The 18,058-nt window shown below is 36.5% G+C and overlaps 1 protein-coding gene across 22 annotated transcripts in view; it reads right to left on the bottom strand.

Moving 5' to 3' along the window:
- Window positions 1–18,058, bottom strand: part of Erc1 (ELKS/RAB6-interacting/CAST family member 1) — a 564,692-nt gene that overhangs the window by 267,994 nt on the left and 278,640 nt on the right. For 9 of the 22 annotated variants that reach the window (XR_009228273.1, XM_058584138.1, XM_058584139.1 and 6 more), the window contains 2 exons: window positions 11,152–11,283; window positions 8,669–8,722 (listed from right to left, as the gene is read on the bottom strand). The exons of 8 other annotated variants lie outside the window; for them this stretch is intronic. Coding sequence is in view for 13 of the 14 variants with exons in the window: in XM_058584138.1 (XP_058440121.1) it covers window positions 8,669–8,722; window positions 11,152–11,283 (186 nt within the window). In the remaining variant the exon portion in view is untranslated. The remainder of the gene's footprint in view (window positions 1–8,668; window positions 8,723–11,151; window positions 11,284–18,058) is intronic. 5 more of the 22 variants (XM_046459779.2, XM_046459781.2, XM_046459784.2 and 2 more) reach the window with 1 other exon arrangement.

The following is an 18,058-nucleotide window of genomic DNA, read 5'->3' as shown; positions in this document are numbered from 1 at the left end:
TATCTTAGCCAATTTCTATGCCTCCATCACACTCCATCCCAGCTTTTCATTTATCCTTGCCCTTGCAGAAGCAACCCACACCTCCACAGGCTCTCCTCTTTCTCTCCCTTCGGAGATAAACCCTCAAGTATGGGATACTTCTACCCCCTCTCTGGCTCACTGTCCCAGTCAGAATTCATCTTAAGGACCCTCAGCATTTCCCTTGTCAACCTCAATACCCTCTTCCAACTAGCAGTCTTCAGGACCTAAGGCACAATGGCTTAAGACCAACCCACTCCCCTTAAAACACTCCAATTTTGTCCATAAAGAAACCTGATGGACAGTACCATATTGTACAAGACCCTCTGGTGCAAAATCTCTACAATGTCTTCTCTTCCATTCCTTACTTTTCTTCCTAATTCTCAAACATCAACCTGAAGGATGCTTTCTTCACCATTCCCCTTGCTCAGGATTCCCAGGACATCTTTGCCTTCACTTGGACCAACCCTAAGACACATCATTCCCAGCAGCTTACCTGGCAGTCCTCCCTCAAGGTTTCAGAGATAGTCCACATATCTTTGGCCAAGTCCTGGCACAAGACCTTGGGGTCTTACTCTTCCCCACTCTACCCTTCTGTAGTATGTGGATGACTTACTCCTCTACAGTTGTTCCCTACCTGTCTCCAAGAGCGACACTGTCTCCCTCCTTAATTTCCTCTCCAAAAAGGGTTATGGAGTCTCTTCTCAAAAGGTCCTGCTCTCTCTACCAGCAGTTACCTACTTAGGAGTCCAGGTGTCTCAGGGTAAAAAGGCCATCACCTTGGAACGGAAACAGTTAATTCAAAATTTGCCCACCCCACTCACCAAGGAAGATATTCTCTCTTTTCTGGGGCTGGCGGGATACTTACGAGCCTGGACCCCCAATTTTGCCCTTTTAGCAGTCCTACTATACAATATAATCAAGGAAAAATCACTCCTAAAGCCATCTAAGTTCCATTCCACAAACTTTGGCAGGCCCTCCTCCAGGCCCCACACCCCCCACTCCACTTACCTGATATGCATAGACTCTTTGTTCTATATGTCATGAAAACAAGGGCCTAGCCCTAGGGGTGCTAGGCTAACAGCAGGGACCATTTGCTCCAGTAGCCTAATTATCTAAACAACTGGACCCTAGGGTGCGGGATTGGGTCCCTGTCTCAGAGCTCTGGCAGCCGCCTATGTCCTAGTCCAGGAGGCCAAAAAACTTATTTTGAAGGGGAAATCACCATCTCTTCATCCCACCACTTGAAGGAATTACTGACCTATAAGGGCTTAAAAACTCTTCCTCCTTGCCGAGTTCTCTCTCAGTATCTTTTATACACGACCCTACCATTTCTTTCCAGGCTTGCTCCTCTTTACACCCCGTGTCTCTCCTCCCCGTCTCTATGGACCTGCCACTCCATCAGTGTACTCAGTCCACAGAGAACCTTCTCCCATGTCCCTCCCACATTAAGGAGGGACCACTAACAAATCCCACCCACATCTGGTTCATGGATGGAAGTTCTTTCCTGACAGAGAATGGCAGGCGGGCAGGATATGCCATCATCTCCCTCTCGGGGGTCACAGAAGCCAAACCTCTACCACCCCATACAACTAACCAGCAGGCGGAACTCATGGCAGTCATCTGTGCCTTTCAACTAGCCGCAGATTGTTCCCTCACTCTATATACTGATTCCAAGTATGTCTTTCACATTCTCCTTTTGCATTTGGCCATATGGAAAGAGAGGGGACCATTGACCACCAAAGGCACCTCCCTAACTAACTCAAGATTCATCACTGATCTTCTAAGGGCATCTATGATTCCTTCAGAGATTGGGATTATTCATTGTGGATCCCATCAGACTCCTCACCCATCACTATGGGTAAATCTAAAGCAGACCAAGCTGCTCAGCAGGCAGCCATGTTACCAGCTCCACTATTGCTGCCATAACTTCAAGTACACCCCTACCTCATACTCATCTAAATAAACAGGACCTCTTCTTCTACTTGCATTCCCTGTTCACTAGCCCTCAGAACCTCAAGCTCTTCTTACAGACATTCTTCCCACTCTCCTCAGATGATGCTAGGTTCATCCGCAACCTCACCACTAAATGTACCATTTATCAAAGAACCAATCCTAATACCCCTCTCAAGACAGGCTCCCTTCCTGCCCACCATGCTCGAGGACAATTTCCAGGAGCCGACTGGCAATTGGATTTCACACACATGCCCAAGGTCAAGAGGTATCTCTATCTCCTCATCTTTGTAGACACCTTCTCAGGATGGGTGGAAGCTTTTCCAACCACCAACAAAAGGGTATCCACGGGCGCCTCTGTTTTGGAATCAGATACCATCCCAAGATTTGGGATCCCTGCCTCCTTGCAATCAGATAATGGCCTCGAGTTTACCTCTCAAAACACAAAACGCATTGCTGGGGCTCTCCACATTCCCTGGAATCTACACATCCCCTATCATCCCACCTTTAAGACAAGGTAGAATGCATTAACCGCACCCTAAAGGAGACCTTCACCAAGTTCTCCCTCGAACAACATCTTGACTGGGTCAAACTTCTACCAGTCACCCTGTTTTGGGTACTCCTCAAAAGGCCAACACAAACATCCCCTTTTGAGGTGATGTATGGACGTCCACTACTACCACCTGGGGTGATCCCTTCACCCTGCATTATTCCAGAACATCTCAGTCATCCCTTCTTAGTTTTATCCGAACACAGGTTTGGAAACACCAGGAAACTCTTATTACCTGATCCCTCCAGGTCATATGTCTCTTTCCCCTTAACCCCAGGCAACTGGGTATATTTCTCTCCTCCTTCTGGTGACATGCCTACTCTGATACCTAAATGGAAGGGCCCCCTAAGTGTTATCTTGTGCACTCCCACTGCTGCCCGCCTACAGGATTCCCCAGGCAAAATAACTTCATGGATTCACATTTCCAGGCTGGAACCGGCTCCGCCTCCAATGGAGGGAGCCCAGGCTGACTATTCACCATCCTCCTCCCACAAATACATCTGCTCCACCACTCCTAAGAATCCTTTAAAGCTCCACATCTCAGGCCTTAGGGTGGAGGACCTTCCTCAACCTGAGAAACCCTCACAACAACATGCCTCACTCTAGTTCCACCCTTCTCTTTGCCATCCTTCTGGCATCCATTTCCCACACATTTAACTTTGTCTTTGCTTCATCAGACATCCAATAATTGCCCCCAATAATTAGGATTTTCTTGTTTTGTGCCTTTATACCATGTATCATAAAATTCCTGCAGAATCAAATAGGCAAAATATCTAATCCAGACATTTAACCAGCTTCTTCTCACGGATTACCAGCTATTTGCTACCTTGGAGGATACCTATCCCTTATGTGAGGGCCTCACCAACTGCTGATGGAACTTCACTATTGTGGATATGGAGCTACAAAATAGAAACAGCACTAGAGAACTTCACGCAGGGTTTCTAGGCCCATTTGCTTTTCTGTGCCTCCTTCTGACCGCTGGTCTTTTCTCAGCAAGTCCCTCTCACTGGACCTCTGGCCAGAAGCTAATGTGGTGTTTCCTCTTCCCTCTTCTTCTCCTTGCCTTCAGGTATCTTTTGTGTTTTTAGGCTCATCGTGTGTGGCGCACCTGGTTCATGGAGTTTGTGGAGGCCCTCCAACAGGACAGCTAGCTGACTCCCCCATTTGCAGGGACAAAGGATTGGATCGAGACTATCCATGACCTATGGCTTCAAGGAACTTTCATTGATTTCAGCCCCAAGGAAATTTTATATCATAAAGCCCTGGCCTTTACACCTGTGCTTCTCTTGTCCCTACACCATGACCATCGCCCGCTTCCTTCACGCTCGACCATCCCTCCCTGCCTTCACACTCGTCGTCCCTCTTCAGCAGGAAGTAGCCAGACAATCTCAACGCCCTGCTTCCAACACAAAAACAAAAAGGGAGGAATGTTGGGTGTGTGGGAGACCTTGCCTTTGGTTTTATTGCCCCCCATCAGGTTTCTCCTTGCTGAAGTTAAGTTTCCGTTTCTCAAGAAGAACATCACATAATCCCTTACCCCTCCGCCTCCTCTCTGAAGGGTGCCAAGCCGGGAGGGTGGCAAAGTCAAAAGTATTCTCAACCAATCCCCACGAGACACAGTGTCTGCTCACTCATTTCTGAGTAACCTTCCCAATCACCAACCGACATGTCACCAAAGCAACCCTTCTTAAACTGAAGCTTGCAGGCTCACGCGGCTGCTCTCTGCCTCTCCTTTTCTTCCCCTTCAGGCAGTCCCCAATAAAATCTCTTGGTTGAATTTCTGTCTCAGGTGAGTCACTCACTTTTCAAATATATAAATGTTTTATATCATAAAGAGAAGCAAAAAAATGTAATTTCTAGGGTTCTTTAAAAATTGTTTATTAAGAAATAAAGTATCTAATGACAAAAGTAAAAAAAAAAAGTATCTAATGAAATATAAATACCATAGTGATTGACATCCATCATTACCCATTTCAAAAGTAGGAGGTCAAACTATTCTTTAGATGTTCTTTTTTCTCTTGACTTTGTTTCCATTCCCTTCTGCCTGGAATTTTATAGTAACTTAGTTTATTTTACATTAGACTATTTATATGGATCATCCTTCATATTTTTCTTAACAAAAATACATGTATAAATTTAAATCTGATCATTTAAAAATTTCTTCTAGTCATAACTGTTAAAAAATATCATGAATTGATTTATAATTATAATTACTAATAATATACAATAAAAACAATATGAACATTTAATACGAAAATTACTAAAAGTCTTGTTAGGGCTGAGATTGTGGTTCACGGGTAGAGTGCTCGCCTAGCACGTGTGAGGCACTGGGTTCGATCCTCAGCACCACATAAAAATAAAATAAAGGTACTGTGTCCACCTACCACAAAAAAATAAATATTAAAAAAAAGTCTAGTTAAACATATTTATCTGAATGGGACTAATGAAACTCACAAGTTATTTTTAGTTTGATAGGAGGTATAGCTCAATGGTAGACTGCTTGGGTTCATGGGCACGGCTCTGGGTTCAATCCCTAGCATCACAAGAAAAGAAAAAAAGATATCCCTTGATAAATAATACTTGTTAGAAAGATACAGGGTTCAGCATCAATTCTATTGGTGTGTTTCACTTTTATAAGTGTGAACACTGAGAAACCTGTTTCATATAAAAAAAAAGAAGAGCAGTGTTACTCAATTCCTTGCACTTCTTTAGAATTATATACTCTATATACTTTAGATAGATATATACTCTATATACTTTAGATTTATATACCTATCATAAACAATTATTTTTAACATTGTATCAATTGGCAACTTAATTAGGTCCTCTGTCAATTCTGTAGGAAACAAAGAACTGGAAACAACAACCAGTTCATAATCATTTGTTTTCTTGATACTAATGTTTTGAACTATTCCTTTGTTAAATTGCACAGTTTTTCCCCCCAAGGAAAATACAGGTCAGAAAGTGAGGAGAGGTGTGCATAGTTGAAAAGTGAGAGGTACATAGTTGTGAAAGGAAAAATAGAAAAGGTGATTCTGCACATAGTACTTGCTGTTAGAGAAGATCAATTTGAGGAAAAGCTATGTTTGGAAACTGAAAAACTTCAATCCTTTGAGAGAGCATTCCTATATTTCCAGGTACAGACACTTCAGTCTGAAGATATCTGGCCTAAACACTCTAATAACTCATCTGATTTTTCTTTCACACTTATCCACCAATTCATTCTCCCATAGCAGATGGAATGATCTTTTAAAAACACAAATCAGATGATGTCCTATTAAAACTCTTCAATGGCTTCCACCACTCTTAAAAAAACACAAACTTCTTGCCAAGGCTTCCATAGGTACTGCATACCACACATAGCTCCCAAAAGTAATAGAAGTCTTACTCAGAAATGTCCAGTTCTTATTACCTTCATAATTACCTTATTACCATCATAATTGCTGATTCCTCCCCCACTCATCACAAGGCAAACTTCTCAGTTTTCAGGGCTCTTGTTAAATGTCCCTTTCTCAGGGGATCTTTCTGAGTGCTCAATCTAAAGCAAGTTCTAATCTAATCAATTTATACCAAATAGAAAACTATCCATAGGGAGTGGTTTCAGGATCCCTGTGAACACCAAAATCTGTGGCTGTTCAAGTCCCTTCTATAACATGGGTGTCTGCATATGACCTACTCACATCCCCCTGTGTACTTTAAATCTTCTCTACATTAATTACAATACCCAAGTCACACCTGCCATATAAACAATTGTTATACTGTGTTGTTTTGGGAAAACTGAAAAGAGTATACATGTTCGATACTGACACGTTTTTAAAAAAAGTATTTTCAAACCACAATTTGTTGAAGCTGCAGATGTGAAGCTCACAGAGATAGAGGGCAGACTGTAATTATCTATCTAGTAAACCATAGAGAAAATTGTAAGTTCTTGAAGGTCAAAAATTTATACTTAACAGATAATATCTTATGATTTTGAAAGTGAAGAATTTATACTAATCTTAAAATTACAAATAATGTCAAAATGTCCATTTGAAGCTGGGTGGTGGTGCCCACCTGTAATCCCAACTGCTTGGGAAGCTACGGCAGGAGAATAGCAGATCTGCAGTCAGTCTGAGCAGATTAGTGAGAGATTGTTTCAAAATTAAATGTAGGGGCTGGGGCTCAGAGGTAGTGCACAAGTCTGGCATGTGTGAGGTACTGGGTTTGATTCTCAGCACCCTATACAAATAAATAAAATAAAGGTCTATCAACAACTAAAAAAAATATTTTTAAAAAAATTAAATACAAAGGGCTGGGGCAGATGTAACTCAGGGATAAGAGTTCTTGCCTACCATGTATGAGGTCCCAGGTTTAATACCCAAGCCTCCTTCTTCCAAAAGACCACTTGAAAAAATGAGTATCGCTATTAAAAATTGAGTTTTAAAACAAAAATCAGAACTTATGTGTAAATGTCAGTTATTTTGATAGAATATACCTTTAGGTTACTGGATAAGAATAAAATAGTTCATAAAACCAGTTTAATGAACTATAAAAAAAAGTCTTCTTATTTTACTGGCATTTTTGAAAACTCTTAGATAACAAAAAAATACATTTAACCACAAAGAATATCACTGAAAATACTTAAAAATTTTTTAAGTTCACACAAACATGGCTGAACTAAGGATATTACAGGATATTCATTCCTGGCCATTCTGAGACTTCTTTAGAACCTGTTTGTCCTAATTTTAAGTAAACAGAATCTCACATTCAACAAAACACAAAACTCACCAAAGTTGAGCAGATGTGGAAAAGGATAAAACAAAAGAAAAGAGTCCTTAGGTTTTCTCCTGGGTTTTTTTACTTAAATCTTTCAATTTGCAACCACTGGTAGGTGGGCATCTACTTTTACTACACAATGTCTTTGAATTTCTGGCATTTGGAATTTTAAATTTTGGCATAATGGTGCCTCATTCAAGAACAAACCACTTATAAACTATGATTACAATAAGCTGAAAAACACTGCAAGGCATACTTACATGTTTATGATAATGCTGGTATAAATCTACTGTATTTCTGTCATATAAAAGCATAGCAACACAATTATGTACAGTATGTGATATCTGATACGATAATAAAGGATCATATTACTGTTTTTTTTTTTTTGCTATAGTGTACTTTTTGTTGTTGTTTAAAGTTTACTCCTACTTATTAAAGAAAGTTTGCTGAAAAGCATTATGCCATGTTATGTGGGCAGCAGACTCACACAGCCCATGCTTAACCCATCTCTTGAATATATCAAGAGAGCACAGCAAGTGACTGACCTACACCATTTAGGTCTGTGTAAGTACAATCTAGGATGTAGACACAATGATGAAATTGCCTAATGATACATTTCTCAGAACGCAGAACACATCCCCTAGGTTAAGCAATGTATAAGTGCATTATGAATAATAATAATAATAATAATAATAATAATAATAATAAATGCATGGAGATTCTGTAAGAATATAGGAAAATCGTTTAAAAAAAAAAAAAAAGCTTCTTTTTGGGATTTTTTTCCCTCTTCAAACTTGAGACAGTTTTCTTTTTTATTATATTATTTTGAGGTACTAGAGATTGAACCCAGGGAGTCGCAGGTGCTAGATAAGAACTCTGGCACCGAACACAAGCTCCATCCCATTTTTTATTTTATTTAGAGAGAGGATCTCATTAAATTGCCCTGGCTGGCCTCAAGCTTGCAATCCTCCTGCCTCAGCCTACTTGAGTAACTGGGATTAAAGGTGTGTGGCAATAGGCCAGCTCTATGTCTTTTTTAACATGAGCCATGGTTCCCATTAAATTTTACTTTTAGGAATCAAGAGATGAAGATATCCTGTTTCTATTAGTGGGATTCATTTCATCTCAGGAGGCTTAATTTAAGAAATAGTTTTATGACCTAAGAAAGATAATCAGAATAATGTCTTTAGCCAAAAAACTTCATCCATTTAAAGCATTTAAAAAAATTATCTATAGGTGATAGTGCACACAATTAACACAGGTAAGTAAAATTAACAGTGCAGTTAGAAGACAGAAAAGGATAAGAATAAGAACAGAAGATGGGGAGGAGGGAACAGTGGGTGAAAGTTTTAAGGCTTCATTAGAACAAACATACAAGCAATTTCTTCATACCTTGAACCACTTAAAGCCCAAATGACTGGTCTCATGCAATATTTCACTCAACAGCTTCAGATAGGCAGTAAGTAGCAGAATGGTGGAAAACAAGATGAACAGGAAAGAGAAGGAAAAAAGCATAAAGGCAAATTTTATATAGCCACTTTGGAAGATAGTTTGGCAGTTTCTTACAAAGCTAACTATCTTACCCTATGACTTTACCGTGCAATGCAGAAACCATACTCTTAGATATTTACCCAGATAAGCTGAAAGTTCATGTCCTCACAAACACCTGCACATGAAGTTTGCAGTGGGTTTATCCATAATTGTGAAAAGTTGGAACAAACGAGATGTTCTTCAACAGGTGAAGGGGTGAACAAACTGGAAAACCCAATACAATAGACTATAATTCAGAGATGAAATAAGTTATTAAGTCATGAAAAGATGGGGAGGAACCTTAAATGCAAAGGCTAAGTGAAAGAAGCTAATGTGAAGAGGCAGTATGCTATATGGTTCCAATTACCAGTAAAGAAAATGGCAAAACTGTGGAGAGAGTAAAAAGATGGCGGAAGAATGAAAAAGTACAGCACAGGAGATTTTTAGGGCAGTGAAGACACTGTGCAATACTATAATAAAAGATACATGGCCTTATACATTTGGAAAAATCCATGGAACTGCATATCATAAAGGGTGAATCAATGTAGACTGTGAACTCATTAATAATACTGTATCAATACTAGTTCATTGATTTTACCACAAGTATCACACTAAGGCAAGACATTAATAACAGGTGGAGAAAAAATTAAGTGAAAACTATTTACTGTGCAATTTTTCTGCAGATTTAAAAACTGCTTTAAGGATAAAACATAAACATAAACTAAACATAAACATAACTAAACATAAACATAAACATAACTATTTGCTATTAATAAAACATACTTCAAGAAAGCACATTATAATCAGCTCACATAATATTTTAAAAAGAAAAACACAAAAGTTGATGTATAATAATGATAAAATCTATTGTCAGTTGCCAAAACTTCCACACAATCTCTGATGTTTATGACTTGTCACTAAACACCAAGACCAGAACAGAAGGAAATTTTTATAGAAAACATGTGTATGTTGCAGGACAGGAGTTAAAAATAAAGAAGAAAATACAAAAAGAGTAAAATCAAAATCCCTAACACCCTGGACAATGGACAATGGCTGTGGTCATCCTTTCTCTGAAGCCTTCCACTACTCAAGATTTATTTGTGCATTATGAAAGTGTTCCAAGATATTTATCTAGGAAAGGGCACCGAAAGATACTCATTCTGCAAAAAGATCAATTTTCCCTCATCTTTGTTAAGAAATAGCAGTTGGTCTTTTGTTTTACATTTGGAACTGAAGAAGCCATATCCTTGCACCTAACATGGCTATGAAAGGACCCCATGGGATACACACTACACTATGTCTGCCTTGCAACAAACCCTTCTTTACTACCCAACTACCTTAACTCCATAACAGCACTGGTCTGATGGAAGGGGTTCCCCAACAGATCCTGTCATCCTCTAGTTCAACTCTTTTTAACTGAATGACATTTGTTCTTTCACAAGGAAATAGAAAGAAAACAATTAGTACAAAAACGAAATGTCATCAATCTCTATGTGAGGTAGATTCAAAAAAGATTCAAAACCACAAATCATAGTCTCAGAATGGAAACTGAGATTACAATCTTAATTGTTAAAACTCGTTCTTTCACTCATGCCTCCAATCATTAGTAATTGTTTCCAATAAAAAGTCAAAAGCAAAGGTTCAGGGGTCTAAAAGAAAAAAGTAGAAAATATACAAAACAAATGCCACAAACAGCAACAGAAGAATTCTTCAAGTCCTCTCAAAGTTTAGACATGCTTGCTGATATGGGACTTGAGGACCATAATATCTATGTCTTGCATATTTTCTACCAACATTAATTTGTTATAATATTTTTTAAAAATATATTTTTAGTTGTAAATGGACACAATACATTTATTTTATTTGTTACGTGGTGCTGAGGATCAAACCCAGTGCCTCATAAGCACTAGGCAAGTGCTTTACCAGTGAGCCACAACCACAGCCTTGTTATGATCTTACTTCCTCTTTTGAACACAGCAAGGTTTAAAATAAACTATTTGCTATTAACATCTTTGAGTCAGAAACACTTGTGTTTTCTCATTCCATTTAAAAGCCAGGTTGTGTCTAGTCTTATAGCAGAGACAAGTTCCATTTCATCTCACCAGATATATTCGCTTATACTATGTTAATGAATCCTAAAATTATTGGAGCAGATATCTCTGCATTAACATGAGTTAAAGAATTAATATGCATAGCCATATTTCATTTATGATTTTTGTCTAAATACTTACACTTGATGAAGAGTTTTTGAAGATATAATATTTAGGTTTATCTAAACTACACTGGTTGGGTTTTACCTTGTGTTTAACCAGCAGCATTGCTAGTAACTGTATAAAATTGCAGACCTGTTTCTCAGCATTGGTCCTGGCTGATTCCTCTTGTGCCAGCACCATTTCCCGCTCTGCAGTTATCTGTACACTTTCTCTCAGTGCTTCTTCCAGCTCTTCAATCCTGTCATCCTTCTTACGGAGACTGTCCTGGAAAATGATGGAAGACTAGGTGAAGTAAATTAATCAGTTAACCTAAGGAGAGCCCATTTGTCAAGGAAGGGCTATTTGTTCTTTAAATGTTCTTCCCTTTGGAATTAAATCCAGGCCAGAAAGATATTTTCACAGAGCAAAGAATTTAAAGAGGGAAGAAAAGAAGCAAAGGAGGTTGAAGAAATTTAATATTAAGAGCAAAGGGTCAAGTGAGTTAAGTAAGACAGGATAGACTTGCTCTCTGAAACACAGAGGTAAAACTATTTGTGTTAGACAGCATAGGCATTAGGAGTTTGATTATTTAAAAACACGAAGCTGTTTTGGACCTACTCTTTAAATTTAGCTGAAAGTCAGCTTTGATGAAATATCTACTTAGATTGAACACCAAAATATTTTCTTTCCCTGGAAAGTTGGGCCAGATGAAAAAAGTGATGTAAATGGCAAGATCTTTCCTACTGTATTCTTCATACAGACAGTTGTTGGCAAACTAATTTTTTAAAACTGAAAAGAAAATGAGTCTTCTAACTTTCCTTCAAAAAAGGAAAGTTTTCTATTCATCTCATCTGAGAAAACTGAAAGTAACTAGATATAAGTGACTAATCTGGCTAAAAATGAGCAATTTATTTAGCCAAGGAATTCTCAGTAGCCCTAATTCGCTATGCAAGTTGCTTAAAGTATAACTTCTGCAAAGGAGAGTATATATCTATCTAAAGGACACACAAAATCCTACAGGATTTTAAGAACATATAAGATAGTAAAAATCTTAAAATAAGAAGGAAAAATGAAAAAGTTCAAGTAGAATGAAGAACTGGATTTATCGGTTTATTATAAACACATCCTCTTTAAACTCTTATAAAACCAGATAATAATAAAGTGTTGACTTTCATAAAAATGATGCAAAAGAACAAGAATTGACTGAATATTCACAGAAAAAAAAGAATAAAATTAGGCTCCTATCTCTCACCATACACAACAATCAATTCAAAATGGATTTAAAGACTTAAATGTAAGATTCAAACCTTTCAAACTACTAGACAAAAACAGGAAAACCTTCATGACATTGGGCTGGGCAAATAGTTTGTTTTTTTGTATGTTTGTTTGTTTAATAAATCTTAAAAGTACAGACAACAAAGGCAAAAGCAGACAAATAGGATTACATCAAACTGAAAAGCTTCTACACAGAAGAGCAAACAACCAAAACAGTGATGAAATAACTTACAGAATGTGAGGAAACATTTGCAAACTATACGTATGACAAAAGGTTAATATCTAAAAATACATAAGGAACTCAACTTCACAGCAAGAACACAAATGAACCAATTAAAAAATGGGCAAAAGACCTGCATAGACATTTCTTAAAACAAATAAATTGTCAACAGGTATATGGGGGTGGGGGGAACTGTTCAACATCACCAATCATTAGGGAAATGCAAATCAAAATCAAAATAAGGTACCATCTCACCTCAGTTAGCCTGAGTACTATAAAAAAAGACAAAAGAATAACAAACGTTCACAAGGATGTAGCAAAAGAGGTTCTCTCAAATACTGTTGGTAAGGTTGTAAATTATTTAGTCATATGGAAAGCAGTATTGAAGTTTGTCAAAAAGTTGAAATAGAACTACCCTATGATTTAGCAATTCCACCACTATGTATCTAAAGGAAAGGAAATCAGTATTTTGAAGAGACATCTGCACTGCCACCTTTATCATTGCATTATTTGCAATAGCCAAAATATTGAATCAACATTGATGTCAACAGAGGATGAAATTAAAAGAAAAAAAAATGTGCTATGTAGTCACATAGGAACACTACTGAGCCATAAAAAGAAGGAAAATGACAAACCCTGTCATTTGTAACAACATGTAGAATCCAGAAAGTCAAATTCATAGGAGTACAGAGTAGGATGGTGGTTAGCAGAGGCTGGGGAGAATATGGGGAAGGGAGATGGAATGAGGACATTTAATAGGTACTTGGGTGCAACTGGACAGGAGAAATAATTAGTGTTCTATAGTACTGTAGGATAACTATGGTTAACAAAGATGTATATCAAAACAGCTAGTAAAGACGATTTTGAACATGCCCAACACAAAGAAATGATAAGTTTAAAGTCATGGATATACTATTTTTCCTGATCTGACAATTGTAAACTGTGTACGGGGAGTAATAAGAGAACAAAGATAGCAAATACCCTTTTACCTTCATTGACAAAGTCTACAGCTACTTATCTAGTGAGCAAAATTTGGCTACATATCTGGTAAGGTAAACCCAGAAAGTTTCTAACTACATCTTGATTCTCCTATTTAATTTAATAAAAAATTGAGTTCATGCCAAAAATTAATAGGAAAACCTTTCATTCCACAAATACTGCAGTATAAAGCACACTGCTAGGTCAAATTTATAATCATTCTTTCATGTCCTCATTCTAGAAGATTAAATACATTTTTCTGTACTTAAATTATAATATATGTGCTCCCTTCTCTTTTTAAAATTTAAAATACTAGAGAAAAGATCTTAAATTTTGAAAAGTCCAAATAATTACCTCCAAATGATTAAAAAATCAGAAGACACTGAGTTTTTAGTGGCAACAAAGAAATTTAGAAGACAATTGGGTAATGTTTTCAAAACTCTGAGGGAAAGAAATTAAAATTTTCAACTTAGAATTATGTTTCCAGAGTGTTGATTAAATACAATGGTAGAATGCAAACTCTAAATAAAATGTACCTCAATCAGAGACTCTTTCAGGAAGCTACCAGGGTGTGCTCTACCAATTTAAAGAAATAAACCTAGAAAAAGGAACACACAGAAGTCCAGAAAAGAAAGGGGATCTACCACAGATGTACAGTGGAGAGAACCTTGAGGATGATAGACACCTAGAGAATAAAGTACAGACTGGAACAATGGATGGAAACTCAAAAGTGGATGTATAGATTACCTGAAGATAATTAATAAGTGATGATGTATTTTATAATAGCAACAACACTGGGAGGAATTTTATAGATTTAGCAAGAAAAATGAGAATGAACTGGTGATGTGTGTACAAACAAATAATCAAACAAAACAACCAGGACAGGAAAAAGTGAAGCTCAAAACTAAAGCATGTCATGAAATATTAAAATACAAGTCATAATATACTACGTGCCTCAGGCACAATAGTGTAAACTTGGAGATAAGTATATTGGAAGAATGCAAAGAGGTAGGATATGTGTAGTAATTTATATGGTAATTCAACATCATCAATGATAAGAAGTCAGCAGAAATACCAAAAGAACAATAATAATCAACAATTTAAGAATGTAATCTGGAAAGGTGGAAATAAAAAGAAGAAACAACAAAAGTGGTGAAAGGGCTTGTCTTAGAGAAATAGAAATCAGAGTTAGACAAAAATGAGGGAGCTATTATTATAAGCAACGAAGTATTATTTTTACTTTGTAAAATATAAATACATATAATTATGATTTTTAAAAATCAAAAGCAAATTGAAGAATATATTAGAAGAATAACATGCAGTGCAAGTAAATTAATAAGGACAGAAAGTAGTTCTGGAAATAGTTATAAATGTAATTATATTTAAGGTACCTATAACTCTAAACATGTGGGTTATTTATTATGAAAGAGAAAAGTGCCTGTGTAAATACATCCCCAAACAGTGCTAATGGGAAAAAGAAAGTTGAAGAGACAAAACATGTATGAATTTATGAGTTTTTGAGCTTTTAAGCTTCTTATTCAAAAGTCCTATGTGTTTCTTCATAGCAATAATTTGCACAAGTGGGATAAGATTATGAGAAACTCCTTCCATGTCTTTTAGTAAGCACAGACTCTCCAAATTGAAGATTTTTTTAAAAGGGACAATATAGTGCAATAAGCTCCATTATCATTCTGAAGATTCTAAAGGTATTTAAAACTTAAATATCCCAATAGCAGATGTCTAAGGCACAGCACAAAACCAACAGGTTTTAAAGTTTTTTTTTACCATCCTCTTTTTCCTGTGGAAATAGTTTCTGTTTTTCTCTCATATTTACAAAAACATCAGTGAGTAGATTTTGGTTCTTATCTTCAAAATGACATAAAACTCTAGTGACAAAATTACTTGTCTATTGTAAACTTGATGGTGTATTCTGGTTTCAAGGAAAAGAAAAACCTCTAATCTGTCCATTACCTAAACTTTGATAATTCTTACCTACTTCCTTGAATGTGGGAGCCTTCAAGATGTTGACTAGTAAAATTTTTCACTTTAGAACATGTCAAACACCACAAACTTCTGCTCTCAAATTCACACTGAAGGAAGTAAAAATAACATGCTTAACCCCTGGGAAGTGCTCCTTGGTAGCTTAAATAGAGTGACTGTATCAAGTACAGCCTAATGCCCTGAATATGTGCTTTATAATCTCAACTTTATTTTCTCTTTCAAAGAGTCCACATCACTATCTTTAGGATAAATCATGAGGTAGTCATGCCATTTTGAGTATAAAAAGCCAGAGAAATCTAACTTTGACAGTACTACTTCCCTTCCATCCCTAAAATATTTCTCAGGTTTTGAAGGATTTGAAGCATCTGGAAATTAGGCAGTTGACCCACTGAAACTAAATACAGATACAAATGAAAGTTAAAAAAACAAAATGAAGTTAAGGTAGAACACGCCACATTTAAGTTTGACGAAACCATTTCTGTTGTTTTTTATGTGTACTTTTTTAAAAAACATTTTTTTAGTTTTGATGGACACAGCACCTTTATTTATTTATTTTCCTCATACTTGTAAGGCAAGTGCCCTGCCACTGAGCCACAACCCCCATGCCTTTATGTATTCTTAATGTTACAGTTTACAATAAAATATTCTTAACCTCTTCAGCTTTATATACTACAGGCTGACCATCCCTTATCTTAAATGCTTGGTACCACAAGTGTTTTGGATTTTGAAATATCTGAATACACATAAATTAGATATCCTGGGGATGGGACCAATCTAAATGTGAAATTCATTTATACTTCACATATACCTTAAAGATACAGCCTGAAGGCAACTTTGTACAATATTTTTAGTGTATCTATCTTTGATTGTGACCTGTCACATGAATGTAGGTGTGAAATTTTCCACTTGTGTCACATCTGTTCTAAAAAAGCTTCAGATTTTGGAGTATTTCAGATTTTTAACTTTCAGATTAGGGATGTTCAATCTGTATTTGCATTGTCTAATGCTGTAGTCACTACAAACCAAGGGCTACTGAGCACTTAAAATGTGGCTAGTCCAAACTGATATGCGTAATAAATATTCACTAAATTTCAAAGAGTTTCAGAAAAAGGAAAATACTTAATTGATAATTTTCATATTGATATGCCAAAGTGATATTTTAGATATATCTGATTAAATAAAACATTATTATAATTGGTATCTTTTTCTTTTAATTTCTTTTAATGAGACATTTAAAAATACAAAGTTATACAGGTAGCTCACATTATATTCTCACTAGAAAAGGCTGTGTTGACTACAGAAATTTACATATGTAATTTTCTATAAAAGAATATATACATATACACTAAAAACTCTCATATATTACACTTAAGTTTCTGACTCTTTCCTAATTGACAACTATTAGCAAACAAATGTGTTACAAAGGTGATAGTCCTTAAGACAAACACTGCCAAAAGCTCCAACAATACTTGGCCCTAATAATTACCATTGTGGTAACATTAATAAAACAATTTCAAATAATATTTACTCATCTTCCAGTAGAGAAAATCAAACCATGGAATTAGAAGAAAATATTCAGGCTATAGCAGATCATTTCAATATGAGGCTGTAACATATCTTTGTTAGTTATTTGTTGTTATTTAACAAGTTACCTCAAAACTTAGCAGTTTAAGACAACAGTGCACTCATATTATCTCACACAGTTTCTGTTTGACAGGAAGTCAAAAGTAGCTTAACTGAATATTTCTGGTTCTAGGGTCTCTAGTGGGATTGTAGTCAAGATGTTAACCAGACTTAGTCCCATGCTACGTGGTTGACAAGAAGGACTAGCTATTGACAAGGGGCCTCTGTTCCTCTCCAAGGAGCTATGTGAGTTTCATACAATATGGAGGCTGGCTTCTAACAGAACAAATATTCTCAGAAAGGAAGGTAGGAGCACCAACATCTTCTATGACCTAGCTTCAGAAGTCACATATTGTCACTTCTGCCTTCCTCTGTTGTTCACACAGTCCAGCCCTGTCACAGTGTGGAAGAGCACTACATAAGGGCAGGAGTACCAGCAGGTAGAGATGGTTTAGAGCCATTACTGTAGGAGCATCATCATAATATTTGAACACGTAGCTCCAGTATAATAAAAACTGAATCATTAATGAAGCCAGAATTTCTCATAAGAGAAAAAATACCTTTGCTACACAGTTGTGTTCAACTCCATTCTTTAATAATTCAGTACTAAAAAATACACAATAATATGCCAATTATGAAAGTTCCTCAAAAGACATATACAAAGGAGATTTATTAAAAAGTTTAGTTGGACTTCTGAATGAGTTCTTATATCTGATTGTTTGGGAAATCGATCCATTTTTCTTGAAATCATTCTACCTTCATTGTAAGTGTTTCTACTCTTAAAGTAGAAAGAAAACACAAAAACATTTAACTGAAAATAGTAATTCAAAATTGCATACTATTTATTTCCAAAATTGCTAAAAGAGTAGGTTTTAAATGTTCTTACTCCTCAAAAAGTAAGGATGTGAAGTGATGAATGTGCTACTCAGCCTGATCTCATCATTTTATAAGTGTACACATTTT

The sequence above is a fragment of the Marmota monax genome, unplaced genomic scaffold (assembly GCF_021218885.2).
Source record: "Marmota monax isolate L192 unplaced genomic scaffold, Marmota_monax_Labrador192_F-V1.1 WCK01_AAM20220418_F8-fsc00163, whole genome shotgun sequence".
In the NCBI taxonomy this organism is placed as follows: domain Eukaryota; kingdom Metazoa; phylum Chordata; class Mammalia; order Rodentia; family Sciuridae; genus Marmota; species Marmota monax.
The sequence above is the reverse complement of the archived record's forward strand: the minus strand, read 5'-3'. Positions and strand labels throughout refer to the sequence as shown.